Source organism: Polypterus senegalus, chromosome 14, assembly GCF_016835505.1.
Source record: "Polypterus senegalus isolate Bchr_013 chromosome 14, ASM1683550v1, whole genome shotgun sequence".
Taxonomy (NCBI): domain Eukaryota; kingdom Metazoa; phylum Chordata; class Cladistia; order Polypteriformes; family Polypteridae; genus Polypterus; species Polypterus senegalus.
In genome coordinates, this window is record NC_053167.1 from 91,985,431 (window position 1) to 92,002,066 (window position 16,636).

At 37.6% G+C, this 16,636-nt stretch overlaps 1 protein-coding gene across 2 annotated transcripts in view; it reads left to right on the forward strand.

The window, feature by feature from the left end:
- The first annotated feature begins 1,053 nt into the window (after window positions 1-1,053).
- The window catches only part of mutyh (mutY DNA glycosylase), a 35,474-nt gene continuing 19,891 nt past the window's right edge, over window positions 1,054-16,636 (forward strand). The window contains exons 1-10 of one of the 2 annotated variants that reach the window (XM_039734558.1): window positions 1,054-1,114; window positions 3,053-3,173; window positions 3,904-4,037; window positions 7,082-7,121; window positions 10,398-10,471; window positions 10,808-10,849; window positions 11,041-11,112; window positions 12,825-12,938; window positions 13,061-13,158; window positions 15,076-15,220. In XM_039734558.1, coding sequence (XP_039590492.1) covers window positions 3,077-3,173; window positions 3,904-4,037; window positions 7,082-7,121; window positions 10,398-10,471; window positions 10,808-10,849; window positions 11,041-11,112; window positions 12,825-12,938; window positions 13,061-13,158; window positions 15,076-15,220 — 816 coding nt within the window. In that variant the 5' untranslated portion in view covers window positions 1,054-1,114; window positions 3,053-3,076. Of the gene's footprint in view, window positions 1,115-2,055; window positions 2,167-3,052; window positions 3,174-3,903; window positions 4,038-7,081; window positions 7,122-10,397; window positions 10,472-10,807; window positions 10,850-11,040; window positions 11,113-12,824; window positions 12,939-13,060; window positions 13,159-15,075; window positions 15,221-16,636 lie in introns of those variants that run through there. The other variant, XM_039734557.1, reaches the window with a different exon arrangement.

Sequence of the window (16,636 nt, forward strand, 5' to 3'; positions counted from 1 at the left end):
AAAACGAGGTTGCTTTCAAAGGTGACCAGGTCCACACTATTTAAATAAAACACAGATTTTATTTCTCTTGCTACTTACTCTGATGGATCCACTCTTGTTTAATGTGATTGTGAGAGACATGTTCTAAAAAGGGCATGCTTTATCATTCAGAACAGTGCTCAAGGACGTGTTGTATTAGTTTATTTATTCATACAGTAGCCATCTCGCCAACTCTATACAAAATATAATACGATAATGGCATATATTATTTACAAGAAGAAAATCAAATACCTAGAAGCTTCAGTGTGTGAATTATGAAATGTATAAAAATGAGAGAAATTTTAATAATGACTATAGCGTTTGTTGTTTTTTTTTTTTAAGAGTTTAAGCTGAAGCAATTGACTGGAATTTTTCACCTTCATGAATTTGCAGGGATAAACAAAACTGATAAGCAATAAATGATGGCTTAACTATCATAGAACTAGAGCTTTATGCAAAAAGAATTTTCTGAATACAATGATTATATTACTAATTAATCTACAGGTGTTGCCTTTCATAATAATACCAAAAAAGATAATTCTCACTCCTGATTTGTTTCAATCCAAAAAATCTCTGGAAATAAATCATTAATATATGCCATTCCAAAAGACTGTAACAAATTTGCATTCACAAAATAGATAATCTGTTCCGTTTCTTCATTACAAAAGATACAAACATTGGTACTAGAAATACAAATTCAAACTGAATTTTATTTGTTACATATAAACATACAGTACATTGTGGTAGTTGCTCAACTCCAATGACTGTACATCTAAGAAGAATATAAAAGGACAATAATGCATGACTATAAATAAAAATAACTGAATAGAATTGTAAAATAGTAACTAAAAAATAGTTTAAATAACTTAATGTAAGGAAGTTGAGCATCATATATTTCTAGACACTCTCCTTATTCAAGAGGCGAACGGACTGTGAAAAAAGCTCCTTCCCAGTTTCTCTGAACTGACCTTAAGGTAACGGTACCGCCTACCTGACCGCAGGACAGAAAAGAGGCAGTAGGTGGAATGGCTGGTATCGGTGATACTTTTCTTGTTCTTGGTCCGACATCGCTTACAGTAGATGTCCTGGAAGTTAGGTATGCACACCGGGTTCAGAAGACCGCACCACTCTACGCAGAGCCTCGTGGTTTTGCTGCTTTGAAACCAAGCAGGAATCCGTTCTTGTCGGGATACTCTGAATGGTGGACATATGTAGAAGTTCTCTACTAGCTGGAAGAGCATACTGAAGGTTAAGGCGTTGCAGGCGGTTAAAGACATCGTCGTGCATTTTTACCATCGTGTGGATATGTTTGGACCAGGTCATGTTCTCTGATACATTTATTTATAATGAACGGTTAGGCAGTTCCATAGAATGATGTTTAAAGATTCTGGGGTTCTGCTTTCTGGATACTGTGGCAATAACGGGAGGCAAACGGCACAGTTTTTTAAAATGACGGATATGTTCATGAAAAGAGGATATAGCAACTTAAAATTATTAATGATATTTATAGTTACACAAAACGCGTGTAGCTAGAACATCGGTTAACATACAAAAGTACTGTGAAATATGCATGTTGTATTTGCAACTGTAAATCAACATAACTACAGAATATCCCTAACCCAGATTCTTACCTTAACTATGATCTGACAAACAGATTATATTGCTTACATTTTATATAGTTATTTATGCAGCTGTAGGCAGAAAGGAACTGAGGGCGAGGAACATTTCCTAGCACCAACGGGTCTTGCTTTATTCGGCCATGAGTTTTGAAAACGCCCCCTAGACGCAAAATACGAAAACGGAGATCTCAAGGTCTACAACTTGACAATCCCCTTCCCCTCTCTAGGTCACCGCCACTAACAGCAGGAGCCGGCTTCACTTATGCAGTGTCCCGTCCACTTTTTGAATGGTGGCGAATCACACAGAGGGAGAGCGTTCTGCACTCGAGGAACGCCTCCTTTCCATCTACACTTTTGATTGGTCAAAAATGACCTCCGGTACAGATCTGATTCGTGATCTTGACCAGAGGTATCGATTCTTGGGTGGGACCTCTTCAGTCCTTTATTTATTTGGTTCGTCAAAGCAAATCGAGTTTGGCGGGAATTACTTAAAGGCTTGATCGGGGAATGAAAGGAAAATGAAGTGAAGGTAAATACAAGGCCATCTGTTTAGAAAAAGCATGCGTTGCTATCCATCTGGATCAAATTATATTTCTAGTTCCGGTAATGAAAGGACAAGCAAGATCATGTGTGGCGAACGAACATCGTTTCTAAAAAGTTTGCCTTTTTTAATGTTGCTTCTTTTTGTTGCTGTATGCACGCACCCAAACCTTCACCATGGGATTACGAATGCTTGTTAGTGCATTAAATCTGATTTAGTATTTATTTCCAATGCGGTTTTTATATGTTATTGCATATGACTCTAATATTATTTACAATCTAATAATGCTCTCTTTTTATCGTTTATGCATTAATCCCCCTTTTAATTTTCAAACCGGTGCAGTGTGTAGATGGGGACAGAATTTGCTACAACACAGGAAGCAGACGGTTATGGTGCAAGGTACCATATCAGAATTGGGTCTTGTTAAGAGTGGTATCCCGAAGGGGCTGGTGCTGGGGGTCGCCGTTTTAACTATATATATATATATATATATATATATATATGATATGGATAGGGCTATTAACAAGCAGGTTTGCGTATGTCACAAAGCTAAGGGGATTGGCGGTTTACCTTGAATCTAAAATGTATAACGCATTAGTGAGGCCACATCTGTATTTACTGTGTGTAGTTTTGGTCTCTTCGCAACAAAAAAAAGACATAGCAGCACTAAAAAAAGTCCAGAGAAGAACGACTAGGCTGAGTTATGAGGAAAGATTATTAGGAGTTGAACCTTTTCAGTTTCAGCAAAAGTAAATTAAGAAATTACATTACTGAAATGTTCACAATTATGGAAAGAATAAGTATAGTGGATCAAGACTATTACAACATCGTTTTACATGTTATAAAATATGATTGTGACTATTTGTCTTTTCAGGACTATGTTAAAACAATTCTTAAAATGAGTAGGTCAAAAGAAGAATCCGGAAAGGCCCTCAGAAGAAAACTTGGAAATCCAATGAAAAATAAAGAAAAGGCTAAACACACACATAAAGAAGGTATATCTGGTATAAGTTGTTCTATTGTTATTTTGTATTTTGAATTCTGCTTACCTAAGGATGGGCAAACAAGAATGTGTTCCTCATCTTTACTTTTGCATTTGCAGGTGTTTTATCTTTTCCAATATAGTTTGTTGAAAGTAAACTTAATTTTGTATATATCTGTCATCAATTTGGATGTTTTTTTTTTATAAATGAACAAAGCACCACATCTTCTAGTGCTTCCATTTTAAAAGGAGAAGGTTCACTCTTGACCGATGCCTAGGCATTGTCCTCCGTTTCCAGACATGGAATTTTCTTTGACAGTGCCAGATGTGGACTATCACATTGTGGCTGCAGTTATAACTTCTTTCTCCCAACTATCAAACATTGTCTGAAGCCCAGCTTTCTTTCCCTTACCTTTTAATTGCATTCTAGACCAGTTTAGTTGTGCTGATTTAATTTTTTAACTAATGTGTTGACCTACTATATTAATATTGACTGCGGTGTGCTATATATCCACTTTTGTTATTCATTCATGTCTTCCAATACTTTCTCTTTATTTGTACTATTGTAGGATCCTTGAAATGTTCACTTTTGTTTTTAATTCTCTTGCTTTGTGCTTTATCTTGTATGTTTTGTAATGCACCTTTGCAATTGTGTGATCAGTGAGAGGCACTGCACAAAGTAAAGTTTCACTGAAATAATATTTGTCTAGAAGAACCTTTTTTTCCTCTCTCTCTCTTATCAGAAGTTTCCAGTACTCCTTCTTTTCAGGAATCCATCTACCACTTTTTTCATGGTTCTGTTGAAATTTCTTCATTTCGGGAAAAACTGCTCCTGTGGTATGACACGTCCAAGCGAAACCTTCCTTGGAGGACTATGGTAGGAGATCATTTTGAATCAAGTTATGTGCATCTCTTTGTTTAGGAAATATCTGTTAAATTGTAAAGCTATATGCATTGCAATCAAATGTCATGTTTTTTAAATGTCTCCCCTACTTTTTACAAACTTGTTTGTTTAATATTTTTACCAGATCCTATTAAAGTAGCACAGAGCAAAAGGCAGAGTTTCATAGTTCCCAAGGGTGCACCATGATAGTAAATCTATGTAAATCAGATTATCAGTATGACTTTATACAGTAGGTGAAAACTGGAACATCTCCAGTATTTGAACATATTAGGGACATGCAAATTATCTAAAGGTAGCAACGCAACCTGGGTTTGATCTGTATACCAAGGTACAGTTTTGTAGAGTTGGAAATTAACTTAACATTCAGATCTTCAGGATGTGGGTAAAAATGCAGATATGAGCTGGCAATTATAGGGTTTTAGCTCTGTTTGATGAATCCATGAGGCAGTAGTGCTAACCACAGTATCAATACACAGCCTAACAATTGTTACTACATCTAAGTAAACATCTGGGGCCTCATGTATAAATGGTGCGTAAACACAAAAATGTTGCATAAGAACTTTTCCACGTTCAAATCGCAATGTATAAAACCTAAACTTTTTCAAGGTAACTCCAACCCTGTCGTACGCAAGTTCTGCACTCGGTTTTGCAAACTGGTGGCACCCAGCGTCAAAGCAGTGCTACTGTTCCTGTGTGGTTACCCTTTCTTTTTTAGATCCACATCCCTGACGCGGCTTTATAAATACACTGAAATTAACCACATATTGTTTATTAGTTTAATGCATCTGATTGTAATTAACCTGTAAAAATATAATGGTCCACAGAATGGTCAAACTATTCCAAATATCATACCTTCTTTAGCGTTATTCCTCTCACTGCACCTTCTTCTTCTTTCAGCTGCTCCCGTTAAGGGTTGCCACAGTGTATCATCTTTTTCCATATTACTCTCCCTGCACCACTCAGAGTATTTATATCACTGTATCTGAGTGTGAATCACAGCTCTACAGCAGCTGATCAGAAAGAGAATTATCAGTATACAGCATCAAGCAGACGCTGCCTCAGCCATGCTGTCTGTTGATCTGCTCTCATACGGGGAACACTTCAGAGCCTTCCCTGTACGGACCTCACAGTTCAGAAACAGTTTCAGCGCAAGAACTATAAACGCACTCAATCAGTCCATCAAGTGCTCCTTGTAGAACTGTTTGTGCTTATAAGTACAATTACCTCACTGTAAACTTGCGATACAGTTATAATATTACACAACCTGAGCCATTTTATAAAGCATGTATTTACATATGATGACAATATCATTTTTAAGATGAAATGCAGCAAAATATGTTTATTATATTATATAGATAAAACTTTAACTTCATTTAAATAATCTATATTGTTAATAATTAAACATATGAGGACACGTTGCCACAGCACTAGCGAGTCGCTGACACTTCGTTCAAGGATTGTTCGTGACTCGCGCTGTATTCTTGCTAGTGCTGACACGACACTGGAAGGATAGATGGATGAAATAATTAAACATGTACTACGAAGATATTTCAATGTTCCTTAAAAATTTTGAAGAATCGGCGTTCTAAGCTTACAGATGACTTAACGTCTATTACAGAGCTGATTGTGTGGCAATTGGGTATTTGGAGAAAGAAAAGTGAGGACAGTAATTGGAGGTTAGTATGTTTGAAAGAGACAATTCTACTACAGTAAAGTATTTCATCGAAGGTCACGCATGGCGCAGCAAGCATCTTGCGTGAGGCATGAACAATCACTGCACCACTGTGTTCACATGTTTAATAACATGCTATAACTCCTATCATCATGAAAATGATATCACATATACATCTCAGTATTTTAATTATTCAGAGAGCTGTAATATCACAAATTTAATGCATTCTGTGTCCTGTCGGAGGAAGAGAAAGCCCAGAAGCACGGAGTGATTCACACACGTAGAGCACATAGAAAATCAAATACAAAACAAAGCAATTAACGTGCTACTTTTAGTTAGGATGGGATTTGAGAAACTAGTAAATTAAACAATTTTAAGACGAAGTTTATGATGTTCTACTTTAGTGACAAAATAAACTATGTGATTAAAGTGGAAATTTCGAGATTAAAGTTGACATTTCGTGCTTTTTTCCCCACTGTGTGCCTTTTTTTTTTTCTGTACCATAATAAGCTTTCATATGATATTTGGACGGTGGGCTACGACTCGCCTTTTCACAGAGACTTTGATATCTGACAACTTTTTTGTGTTTTGGGCACTGTGCGACTTTGTGAACTTGAACTTTCGAGTTTCTCCGACATGCTATGCCACTCGATCAACTTCCTTTTTGTTGTTTATACCACTGTTTAAACCAACAAATAGTTTTTCCTTGCCTCCACTTGATATTCGTTGAAATTGTATTTTCCCTCGTGCTTTTGCTGTTGCCTTTTCACAGAACACTGAGCTTAAGGGCTGTTTATATTGATTTGCATATTCAAAGAGGCGTAATTCTGGGAGGAGTTGGGGTGGGGCAGCAGGCGCGTACACATGCGTTAATTTTCATGCTGACCGGCATTTATGTAGCGGAAGAACGTGGAAGCTGGCGTTCACATAGATTTCTGCATCTGGATTTTTTTGTGCGTAAGCACATTTTCGCTTTTGTGCTTCAATCATGTTATAGTGCAAATTCTACGCACAGCGTTATGCATGAGGCCCCTGATCATTATTTTTTCATTTACCACAGTAATATAACAACACAGTATGTTTTATGTAAGCCCTAATATGCTTGTACTGGTGGACTATTTATTTATTTAGTAATTTCAATGCTGGTTTCCCTTGAATAGGACTGCACAACTGTCTATAAATATGTCTGGTCTGATATTTTTTTGTATAAGGCAGATGTACAAGTTCAACAGAGAAAGAAGTGCACTTTAATAAAAAAGATGCCAATATTCATCAACGTAAGCAGATCTGTAAAAATATGATGTATAGCAAATAATTCCAGTATTTGTATGCAATTGTTTTGTAGGCTGCACTGGAGCAGGACATTAACAAAAGGGCCTATGCAGGTAATTTATTTATTTGCATATGTCTACAGTTTTGTTGTATATGTTCAGCAAAATAATAATATAATTTGATTCAAATATGTCACCCTTTCAATCATATGTTTCCAAGATAATTTCTCATTTTATTCTTTACTAGGCTGAACCGCCTTTTAAGGCGACCAACTTTTAAGTTGACCACTTCTTAAGGCAATTGAATATGTAGATCAATTTGATATTTTATACAAACTCATTAATTTGGTTATATTGCATTTGAGCGGTATTACTTTAATACTCGTAGTTTCTGTTATTTTTGTGATGAAATGTAAACTTTTTTTCTATATTGAGGTCGCCCTTTTGAATCCCCCTGATATTTACTATGCGGTGAGGCATTTGTACTCCATCAACATTAATTATTTCCAGAGACATAATTTTGTCTATTTTTTCAGCGCATCGCGCACAAAAGCAAGGGAACGATGGGAGCACCAGAACTCTGCTCACATCATATCGCTTCGTACCGCAAACTGCAAGTAGTAAGTCTGTGATAAGCGGAATACCGCTACGCTTTCCACTCACGGGACAGAAGGACAATCCCGACTGCTTTTATATAGTAAGAAAGACGAAGAAGATATCGCACAGTCTGGAGTAGAAAATCATCTTTTACCTGGAAAAACAAAACTACAAATCCCATTGTGCATTGCAAAATGGACGGGCGTGTGAAACTCCGCGCCTGCGTAGCACTCACAGGACGGAAGGACAATCCCGACCACTTTTATATAGAAGGATAGGCACCTTATTTTCTGTTTTTCGGTTTATAAAATTAAAAATATTATGGGGTAATTTTAAAAAGTATGACATCTTCTGTTAATGTTACAGTCCATGTGCTTTATTTTCCTTCTTCATTGTAAGAACATTCATTTTTGGTTGATGGGCAATGCTGAATTGGCCTCCTGATTGAATGAATATTGTCTGTGATAAACTGGCATACACTCTCCGGTTTTGGCTCCTCTGTTGTAACTGACTCTCCTTTTCATGTGTCATGGCCACACTAGCCTTGTTTTATAGTAAGTGGGAATGACATTTTAAAAATGAAGGAACCTTCATTGATTGTAGGATTTAAAAGGATTCCCCTTATTTAATCTTGCTCTATTGTACATATTTTACATGAAATTATTCATCCCAAAAGTAACTCAGATTTCAAGTTGATTGTCATGTGTAAATAGCATATAGTACAATGAAATTCTGACTTGCATGTCTCCTTAGGACATTTGACAATAATACTACGCCAACACATACACAGACAAGTCAAAAATATATATAGCTTGGAACAGATATTTAAATAATACAATATGTATTTCAAGTATGTGCGCATGTATGATGTATGTATACATTCACTTTAACATGGGTAGTGACATTCTTTGCATATTCTACACCTCTGTGATGCCAGTGTGATTTCTACACTGGGGTGTATCAGGCTGGTAACATTGCTTCAGGAGAGGCCCACCGAGTCGCCCACGAGCTGATTAAGAGGGCAGGCTCAGTTACAGGACACACACTCTTAATTCCATGGAGGTAGTAGTGAAGGAGAGAATTAAAACAAAACTGACGGTGATTAAGAACAATGGGGCACATCCTCTCGATGGTACACTATAAGTAATTACGTTCAGGTGGGAAATTATTCAGCAGAAGTGTGTCAAGAGTTGCTACTGGGACTCCCTCATGTCTACAGCAATGTGCCCTTATTGTGTGTTACTGGGACTGCTCTGTTATCATTAGCCAAGTCAGACATTTTCTTCTTTTAATTGCTTGTGTGTATTTTTGGAGGGTTGTTTGATTGTTATACTATTTATTGAGCTTCTGGAAGAAGCTAAATTTCCCTTTTGGGAGAAATAAAGTTCACTCTATCTGTTTGTCTTTCTATATAATATGAGGCATAGAGAGAAATACACAGTGTTTGTTATGTTCCAGTATTTGCTGTTGTGACCCGCTGTTTGGTAAACTTATGGTCTGTGGATAGAAGCTATTCCTGAATTTGTGGTGTGCGTGTAAATGGCCCGCACCATTTGATAGAAGAAAAGGATGAGAAATGTGACAACGCAGGTTGGCTGAGGTCTTCAATTATACTGTTTCACTTTGTAAGGCAGTGAGTATTGTAGGTGTGCTGAAAGAGAAGGCAACTGGATGCCAGTAATATTCTGTGTCACCTTCAGAACTCTCTTCAGTTCTTTATAATCTTGAGCCGATCTGGTGCCATATTAAGATGTGGTTCAGCCAGTGTGCACGGGCTCCATTGTGCACCTGTCGAGGGCAGGAATCTGTGCTTTCTTCAGATATCTGAGGAAGCAGATGTGTTGGTGGGCCTGGTTGAGAATAGCTGGAATGTGTTGCACCCACTTCAGTTCATTAGTGGTAGTCACTTAAAAAAATGATAACTGCTTATTGCTGACTCTCCCAATAGTATCTCCTCCAGTGTAGATGGAAGTGTGCTCAGACTTCTGCTTCCTGATGTCTATGATCAGCTGCATTTCTTGACACCATTGAGTCAGGAGATAAACCTCTTCTCTATAAGCTGTACCATCATTGTTGGCAATCAGGCCTTTGATGTGGTGTCATCAGTAAATTTTAATGTTGGATAAGGTATAGTGATGTTACTTGCTGTAAGTATGCAATAATGTCATTTTTATGATATAGGCAATTTTGAATTACTGTTTCATGTGTTGATCAAGCTGTTTTATGTAAGTGCTTTTTAATAGACAATAGAGGGCCAGTGCCGATTCTAACAGCAACATGGTGGGAAGCAGTAGATTTCAGGACACATTCGCATACAGGCAGGAGCTCCAAATCATTTCATCAGTATGCAGTTTGTCTGTAGATGGAAATGATAGCAGGGTATCAAAATTGGGCTCCATGTGCTCATTAGTATTGCATGAAATGCTTGTAAGCCTTTACACGAAACACCTTTGATAATACCCGTGTTCTTTAAATGTCCATCAGATATATTTATCAAATGGCTGCAGGCATTCATGTTTTAATTAAGGAAGGATAATGGCGCAAATATTAATCACAAGACTGCTTCAAATAAATTCCCAAACTTGGCACCATACACCCCAGAATCCTCCATAATATTCAAATTAAGACTCGAAAGAGGCTAATATGAATGGCAAATAGCTGCAAGGTCTATTGGGACTAAGAAACACAGGTCCTACATACAAGTAGGTTACAGTATACCGTTTATTGTTTTTGAGACACTCTTTTTATTATTTCTTTGGAAATTTGTAATTTTTCCCTTTTCTATTTCTTTAGTGTGGGTTTCGGAAATTATGCTACAGCAGACACAGGTCGCCACAGTAATTGACTACTATAACAAGTGGATGAAGGTGGGAACTTAAATCTTAAATTCTAAGTGTTTTAGACATTGGGTATTTCAGAAGGGTATGTTTGTTTTAGGGTTTCAGTTATTTTTTATCTTATATGCAGCACTGTGTCATTATTGTCTTGTGTACAAAGTACAGATTAGGAACTGTGTAAAACGTAGTTCATGCATTTGGCTGCTTGTCACAACTGCATGCTAGGTCTTGTTATCTTTTGTAATTATCTGATGAAAATATTCTTTCAGACTGTCGTTTGGACTGAAAGTGTAACATTACAGTTCATATACTTACCTTTCTAAGTACAAAACTATCAACTCTGTGCTTTCCATTTTTAATATTTAGAGATGGCCTACACTTCAGAAGCTTGCCGAGGCTACGTTAGAGGTAGTTTTGCACTTTGTTTTCAATTTTTCAGTACATTTTTTTTTAAATAATAAAAATGCATTTTGAAGTATCTGTTACAGTCACTTTATTATTCCATACTGGCAAATATTGATTAAAAATAAAATTAGTCTTAATTTATTTAAATTCTAAACCTTTGCTGATACTTTATGATTGCTTTAATATTTCAATAGGAAGTGAATGAAATGTGGGCAGGCCTTGGCTATTATTCACGAGGAAAGAGACTGCATGAGGGGGCAAAAAAGGTATCTTTAAACATGGCATAGCCATTTTTAATGTCAGTGGTAGAATTGAGACAATTAAAGAGCAATCTGGAGCGTTATAGTCTGTCATGGCTAATTAAAAAAAAGATTCAAAAGGGGACCTGTACCCAAGGTACCCTGGTTTGGTCTATGAGTCCACTGCTGAAACTCCTCTTGCTAACTGGTTTACCTTTCAGAATCTTAATTAAAGGCGCCATAGTGACTAAATAGACAAAATAAAGTTTCTGCTAAGTTTAGTTTAAAAGTCAAAGTAAGCAGTTTTCAATAGTTTTAAATATGAGAGTTAAATGTATTTAAAATAGAAGGCCTAGTAAAGTGTACCAAATCAATTGGCCATGATTTTAGCAACATTGCTGAAAAGTAAATGGATATCTCTCTCTCTCTCTCTCTCTCTATCTCTATGTACATGTAAATATAAAAATTGTAAGGCTTTTCTGTCTGTCATGCAAAAACTCACTTGCCCCTGGCTTCTGAAGCTTGATCTTGGTCTCAGTCGACAACATATAGTGTGACACATGCAATATCCCACATGTTTTTTGTGACTATGGGATGATGAGCTCTTAATCGCCGTCATTGATGGCACAGATGCTGCTGCTGTGCACCTGATGTTCCAGGATATGCACGGCCACTACTCATGATAAGTGTGGCTCACTGATTACAATGCTGGTCTGATACGGATTGGGCTTCAACTCCCCTGGTGTGCTGCTTCACACGTACCTGACACAGTAAGTTAGGCTGACCAAATCCACCACTACTCTGACATGGATGTGAACCCTCAATTATACATGCAGCCCAGACTGGCTATGATTGAATCCCCTGACAATACATGCACAGCCCCAAGCACACCTGACGGGCAATGGCAACAGTGTGCACTATGCTGCATCGCTTGCACATCAAGTATGGCCCATCAAGGATGCTGAAGGTTGGGCACGAAACAAACTTTGACTACTGGAAGCCCTCGCAGTAATCTTGGCTGAGTGACCATGACTGCTTCTTTTCATGAGAGGTGCAAGCAACAGCTTCTTCCACACACTTACAGGCCACAACCCAGTCAGGATATGAAATGTGATGACAGGTGTTGACAAAGACCTTTGTTGTACAAGCTGGCTGAATCTTTTTGTTGTTCATGTAAGTCAGACATTTGTTTACCTGCTCCAAGCCTTTACCACCTTCAGCTGTTGACCAAGGTTGCGGCCTTCTCCACACTGTCACCTTGGTTTATGGGTGTCTGTTTATGGCTGGAATCATAGTACGCACCCCATGAAACTCACTGAGAAACTCGGAGTGAGCACACAAACCACCAGAAAAAAAACCCAGCATCATCCAAAGGTCAAGTACACTCAACTTGCCTCATCATGATGGAAAAGCGCAAACAAAGCAATGCCACAAAGAATAATCTAATCTGATATAGTCACTATTTATACATTTATACACCATAACGTGTATTACATCCAACATGTGCTTCAGTAAATGAAGCAATTTTTATTTTTCCCCCCAAACATTCTTAAAGCCGAAATAGTATGGCAACTTCCAGCCACTCCAAAACCAAAGCCTCCTACTTTTGAAGATAACTTTTCTTTTTGACTTACTCATAACATATTTGTACAGGAATTGATTTTAAAGTATATTTACAAGAAGGTATCGGACAGTATTGTTATAATTAACATAAGAAAACCTGTATTACTAACATCCAGGTTATGTTAAGCTTCAATGGACAGATGCCAAGAACAGCAGAAGATCTTCAGAAAGAGTTACCTGGTGTGGGCAGGTATACTGCTGGAGCAGTAGCGTCTATTGCTATGGGACAGGTAAAGTCCATCAAGACAGTTACTATGATTCAACACTAAAATAAACCAGTTTTTCATGTCTTTTTGATACATTATTAAGCTATTTTAAACAATCTTATTTTCATCATTTTTTTTTTTATTAGACAACTGGAGTAGTTGATGGCAATGTGACTAGAGTGCTGTGCCGGTCACGTACAATTGGAGCAGACTGCACCAGTCCTGTTGTAATGGAGGCGCTTTGGTATGTAAAGTTTAGGAGCTTGTTACTCTTCTCAGACTGTGTAATGCAATCTTTTTGTATTTAGGTTTATGTTACCATTAAGAGTGGCATGGTGGCACAGTGCTTAGAACTGATGTGCAGTCATGCTACTGATCATTGTCCTTGTAATATTTGAATATTTTATTCTTTTTTTGTTTGTTGGTGGAATTTCATCCAGATACTTCAGTTTTCTCCATCATCTCTAGAAAAGTGATGTTTGAATTAATTGGCAATTCCAGATTTGCCTATTGTGAGCGTTGGTGTGTATAAGGGACAGACTATTATTAAACATTAGCTCACACCATTTAAAAAAAAAAAATAAAAACAACCTTATAATAGAGCATCGTCTTACATTAGTGTATATAGCAGACAACAGCCCTAGATGGTCTGATTTTGTAGACACTCACATAGGGCAAAATGAGAACTGTTAGTTAACTTAACTTAAAACTTGCATCATTGAGTTCTGAGAGGACAAAACAAGTATCCGAGGAGAAACACACGGGGAAAAATAGACAATAAGTGAACTCCACATACAAAATGACTAGGCTACACTCATTGAAATACTGGTTCTTTAATGTCACTTTATGGTTCTTTACTGGGTTGTGTGTTTTCTTATAGAACTATTGCTTGACAAAGCACCATTTAATTCTAGGAAGGGTTCTTTGTGCTTTGAAAAACTTCATAATATGTAGAAAAATTAGTTTACGGTAGGCAACCTAGCAGGATACAAACAGATTAAGAAAATGTGGAGTTAGTCTGTGTTGTTGAATGCAGCAAATGTCCTTTTAAAATGAGCCATTGGTATTTCACAAATCTGTCACCATCTGTTCATGGTTATCTATGGAGCTGGTTACGGATTTCAATAAATGAAGGTTCTTTCATAAAACTTCATGTGAGTGGGTCTCTTGGCAAAAATGGTTCCCTATGGCATCACTCTGAAGGCACCTTCATTTTCAAGAGTGTAGTCGAATGAGCAGAACGCGTAGTCCCACTTAGTCTTCCACTGTACTACTCGTAAGTCCTGCTTCCTTTTTATTTATTAGGTGTCATTCTAGTTGGCACTATATTGATTGGTTTAATGTATACAGCAAAGTTAGATTCATTAAAACGCATATTACCACCTACAGTATAGGTTTTGATTTGTTGCATCTGAGAAAAGTACTAAAGAGAGCTACATTTAGAGTCTAGCTTCATCCTATTTTCACAAGTTTGTTGCAATGTGAAATATTTTTGGCAATAGTATAGTATTTTGTTGCAGCCTTAACCAAGAGTGTCATCCCTTATTTTGAGTTTGGTGCAATAAACCCAGAGGCAGTAACTTCCTCCATCCATCCCGCTATATCCTAACTACAGGGTCATGGGGGGTCTGCTGGAGCCCGTCCCAGCCAACACAGGGCGCAAGGCAGGAAACAAACCCTGGGCAGGGCACCAGCCCACCGCAGGGCACACACAAACACCAAGCACACACTAGGGACAATTTAGACTCGCCAGTGCACCTAACCTGCATGTCTTTGGACTGTGGGAGGAAACTGGAGTACCTGGAGGAAACCCACACAGACACGGGGAGAACATGCAAACTCCATATACCAAGGAAATTAAATATTTGCTTGTGTAATACTTTAGTTCCAAGACACTGAAACACCCTGTGGCAAGATGGAGAAATAAATATTGATTGGTTTATTTATTCTCTTAGGTAATGTGCAAACATACAGTAGGTGGACTACAATGAACAGAAGGAAACATACTCTATCTATCTCCATGAAACCAGGTTTTAATGGCTTGTAATAACACTTTATGTCTATGCTTATTAACATAGAATAAATCATGGCTATGTTTCTCAGTATTTGTATTGCACCTAATGAGAAGTTTTACTTGTGTGTCTTCTGTTTCTGTTTAAAGGCGTCTCTCCAATTCTTTGGTAGACCCAAGCAGGCCTGGAGATTTTAATCAGGCTCTAATGGAACTTGGTGCTACTGTGTGCACACCAAAAGCCCCTCGCTGCTCCCTTTGCCCTGTAAGAATGCACTGCCGATCATTTGAAAAGGTACGCTTTTTCCCCAGTCAGTAGGTTGAGAAATTTCAAATGTGCTAATTTCAAGGTGTATTTCTGGTGATATACTGTCAACAATTGCTACTTTATTTCTAGATCCATGTACAAAAAAATATTGTTTGATAATATTAAATTAATTTAATACAATATAATCTGTCTTACTTTTCCTGTACTTGTTTTTATTTCTACTGGGTGAACCGTTGCTTTGATTATTACTACCACTAGGTGGCAGTGTCTGCACATAAATATTTACAAGAACTGAACCTGTTAAACCCACATAATTCAAATATTTGCATTGTATGGTGCCTAAACTATGACATGTCATGGTGTCTTATGTTTGGATACATCAAAATTATTTTAGTTGTCAGTGTTTGCATTTCTCTTTTGGAATTCATAAAGTAAGCATGAATCATTCACCATTTTGAGTATTTTACTGTTAAAATGTATACTGTCTAAAACGGGTGTTCAACTCCAATCCTGGCAGGCCGCAGTGGCGGCAGGTTTTCATTCTAACCCTTTCCTCATTAGTGACCAGTTTTCACTGCTGATTAAGTTCTTTTCCCATCATTTTAATATTCCTGTTCTTAAGGATTCACTCCTCGGTATTGATTCTTTTCTTTATTAAATGGCATCCAAGTAGAAATGAGATGTGAAGTGAATTAACGGCTAAATCGGGGCTTCAAACTTCAACCAGTTTCTTAATGAGAAGCCGGTTCTTGCTGTTAATTAAACCTATTATTTAATTCCATGACTTCTTGTTGCTCTCATTTTTGCCACAGTAGATGTTTTCAAAACTGTTGATTTCTGTTTTTTCTAATAACACTGTCAAAATGTTTTGGTGACCTGAGCAGATCACCCTTACTGAGACCTTCACCTTTCTTTATTCTCAGATATTGTGTGATGGACGCAGGTTAGCTGGTCTTACGGTGGTGCAGTGGTAATGCTACTGCCTTGCAGTTAGGAGAAACTGCGTGGAGTTTGCATGTTCTCCCCGTGCCTGCATAGGTTTCCTCAGGGTGCTCCGGTTTCCTCCCACAGTCCAAAGACATGAAGGTGGGCTGGCGCCCTGCCTGGGATTTGTTCCTGCCTCACTCCCTGTGTTGGCTGGGATTGGCTCCAGCAGACCCCCTGTGACCCTGTGTTAGGATATAGCGGGTTGGAAAATGACTGACTAAAATAAGAAATAAATAAATTAATAAACACAAAATAAGAAGAAATTCCATGTTTTCAGTCAAATCAGTTAAAATTAAGGCAAAACAAGTTAATTTGCAGTAAAAACTAGGCTCTAATTAAGAAGATGGTTAGAATGAAAACCTGCAGCTACTGCAGCCCTCCAATTAGACACCCCTGGTCTAAAATATTTTGTATTTTAAAAACAACTACTTACTTTAGTTATTCATATTGTTTTTG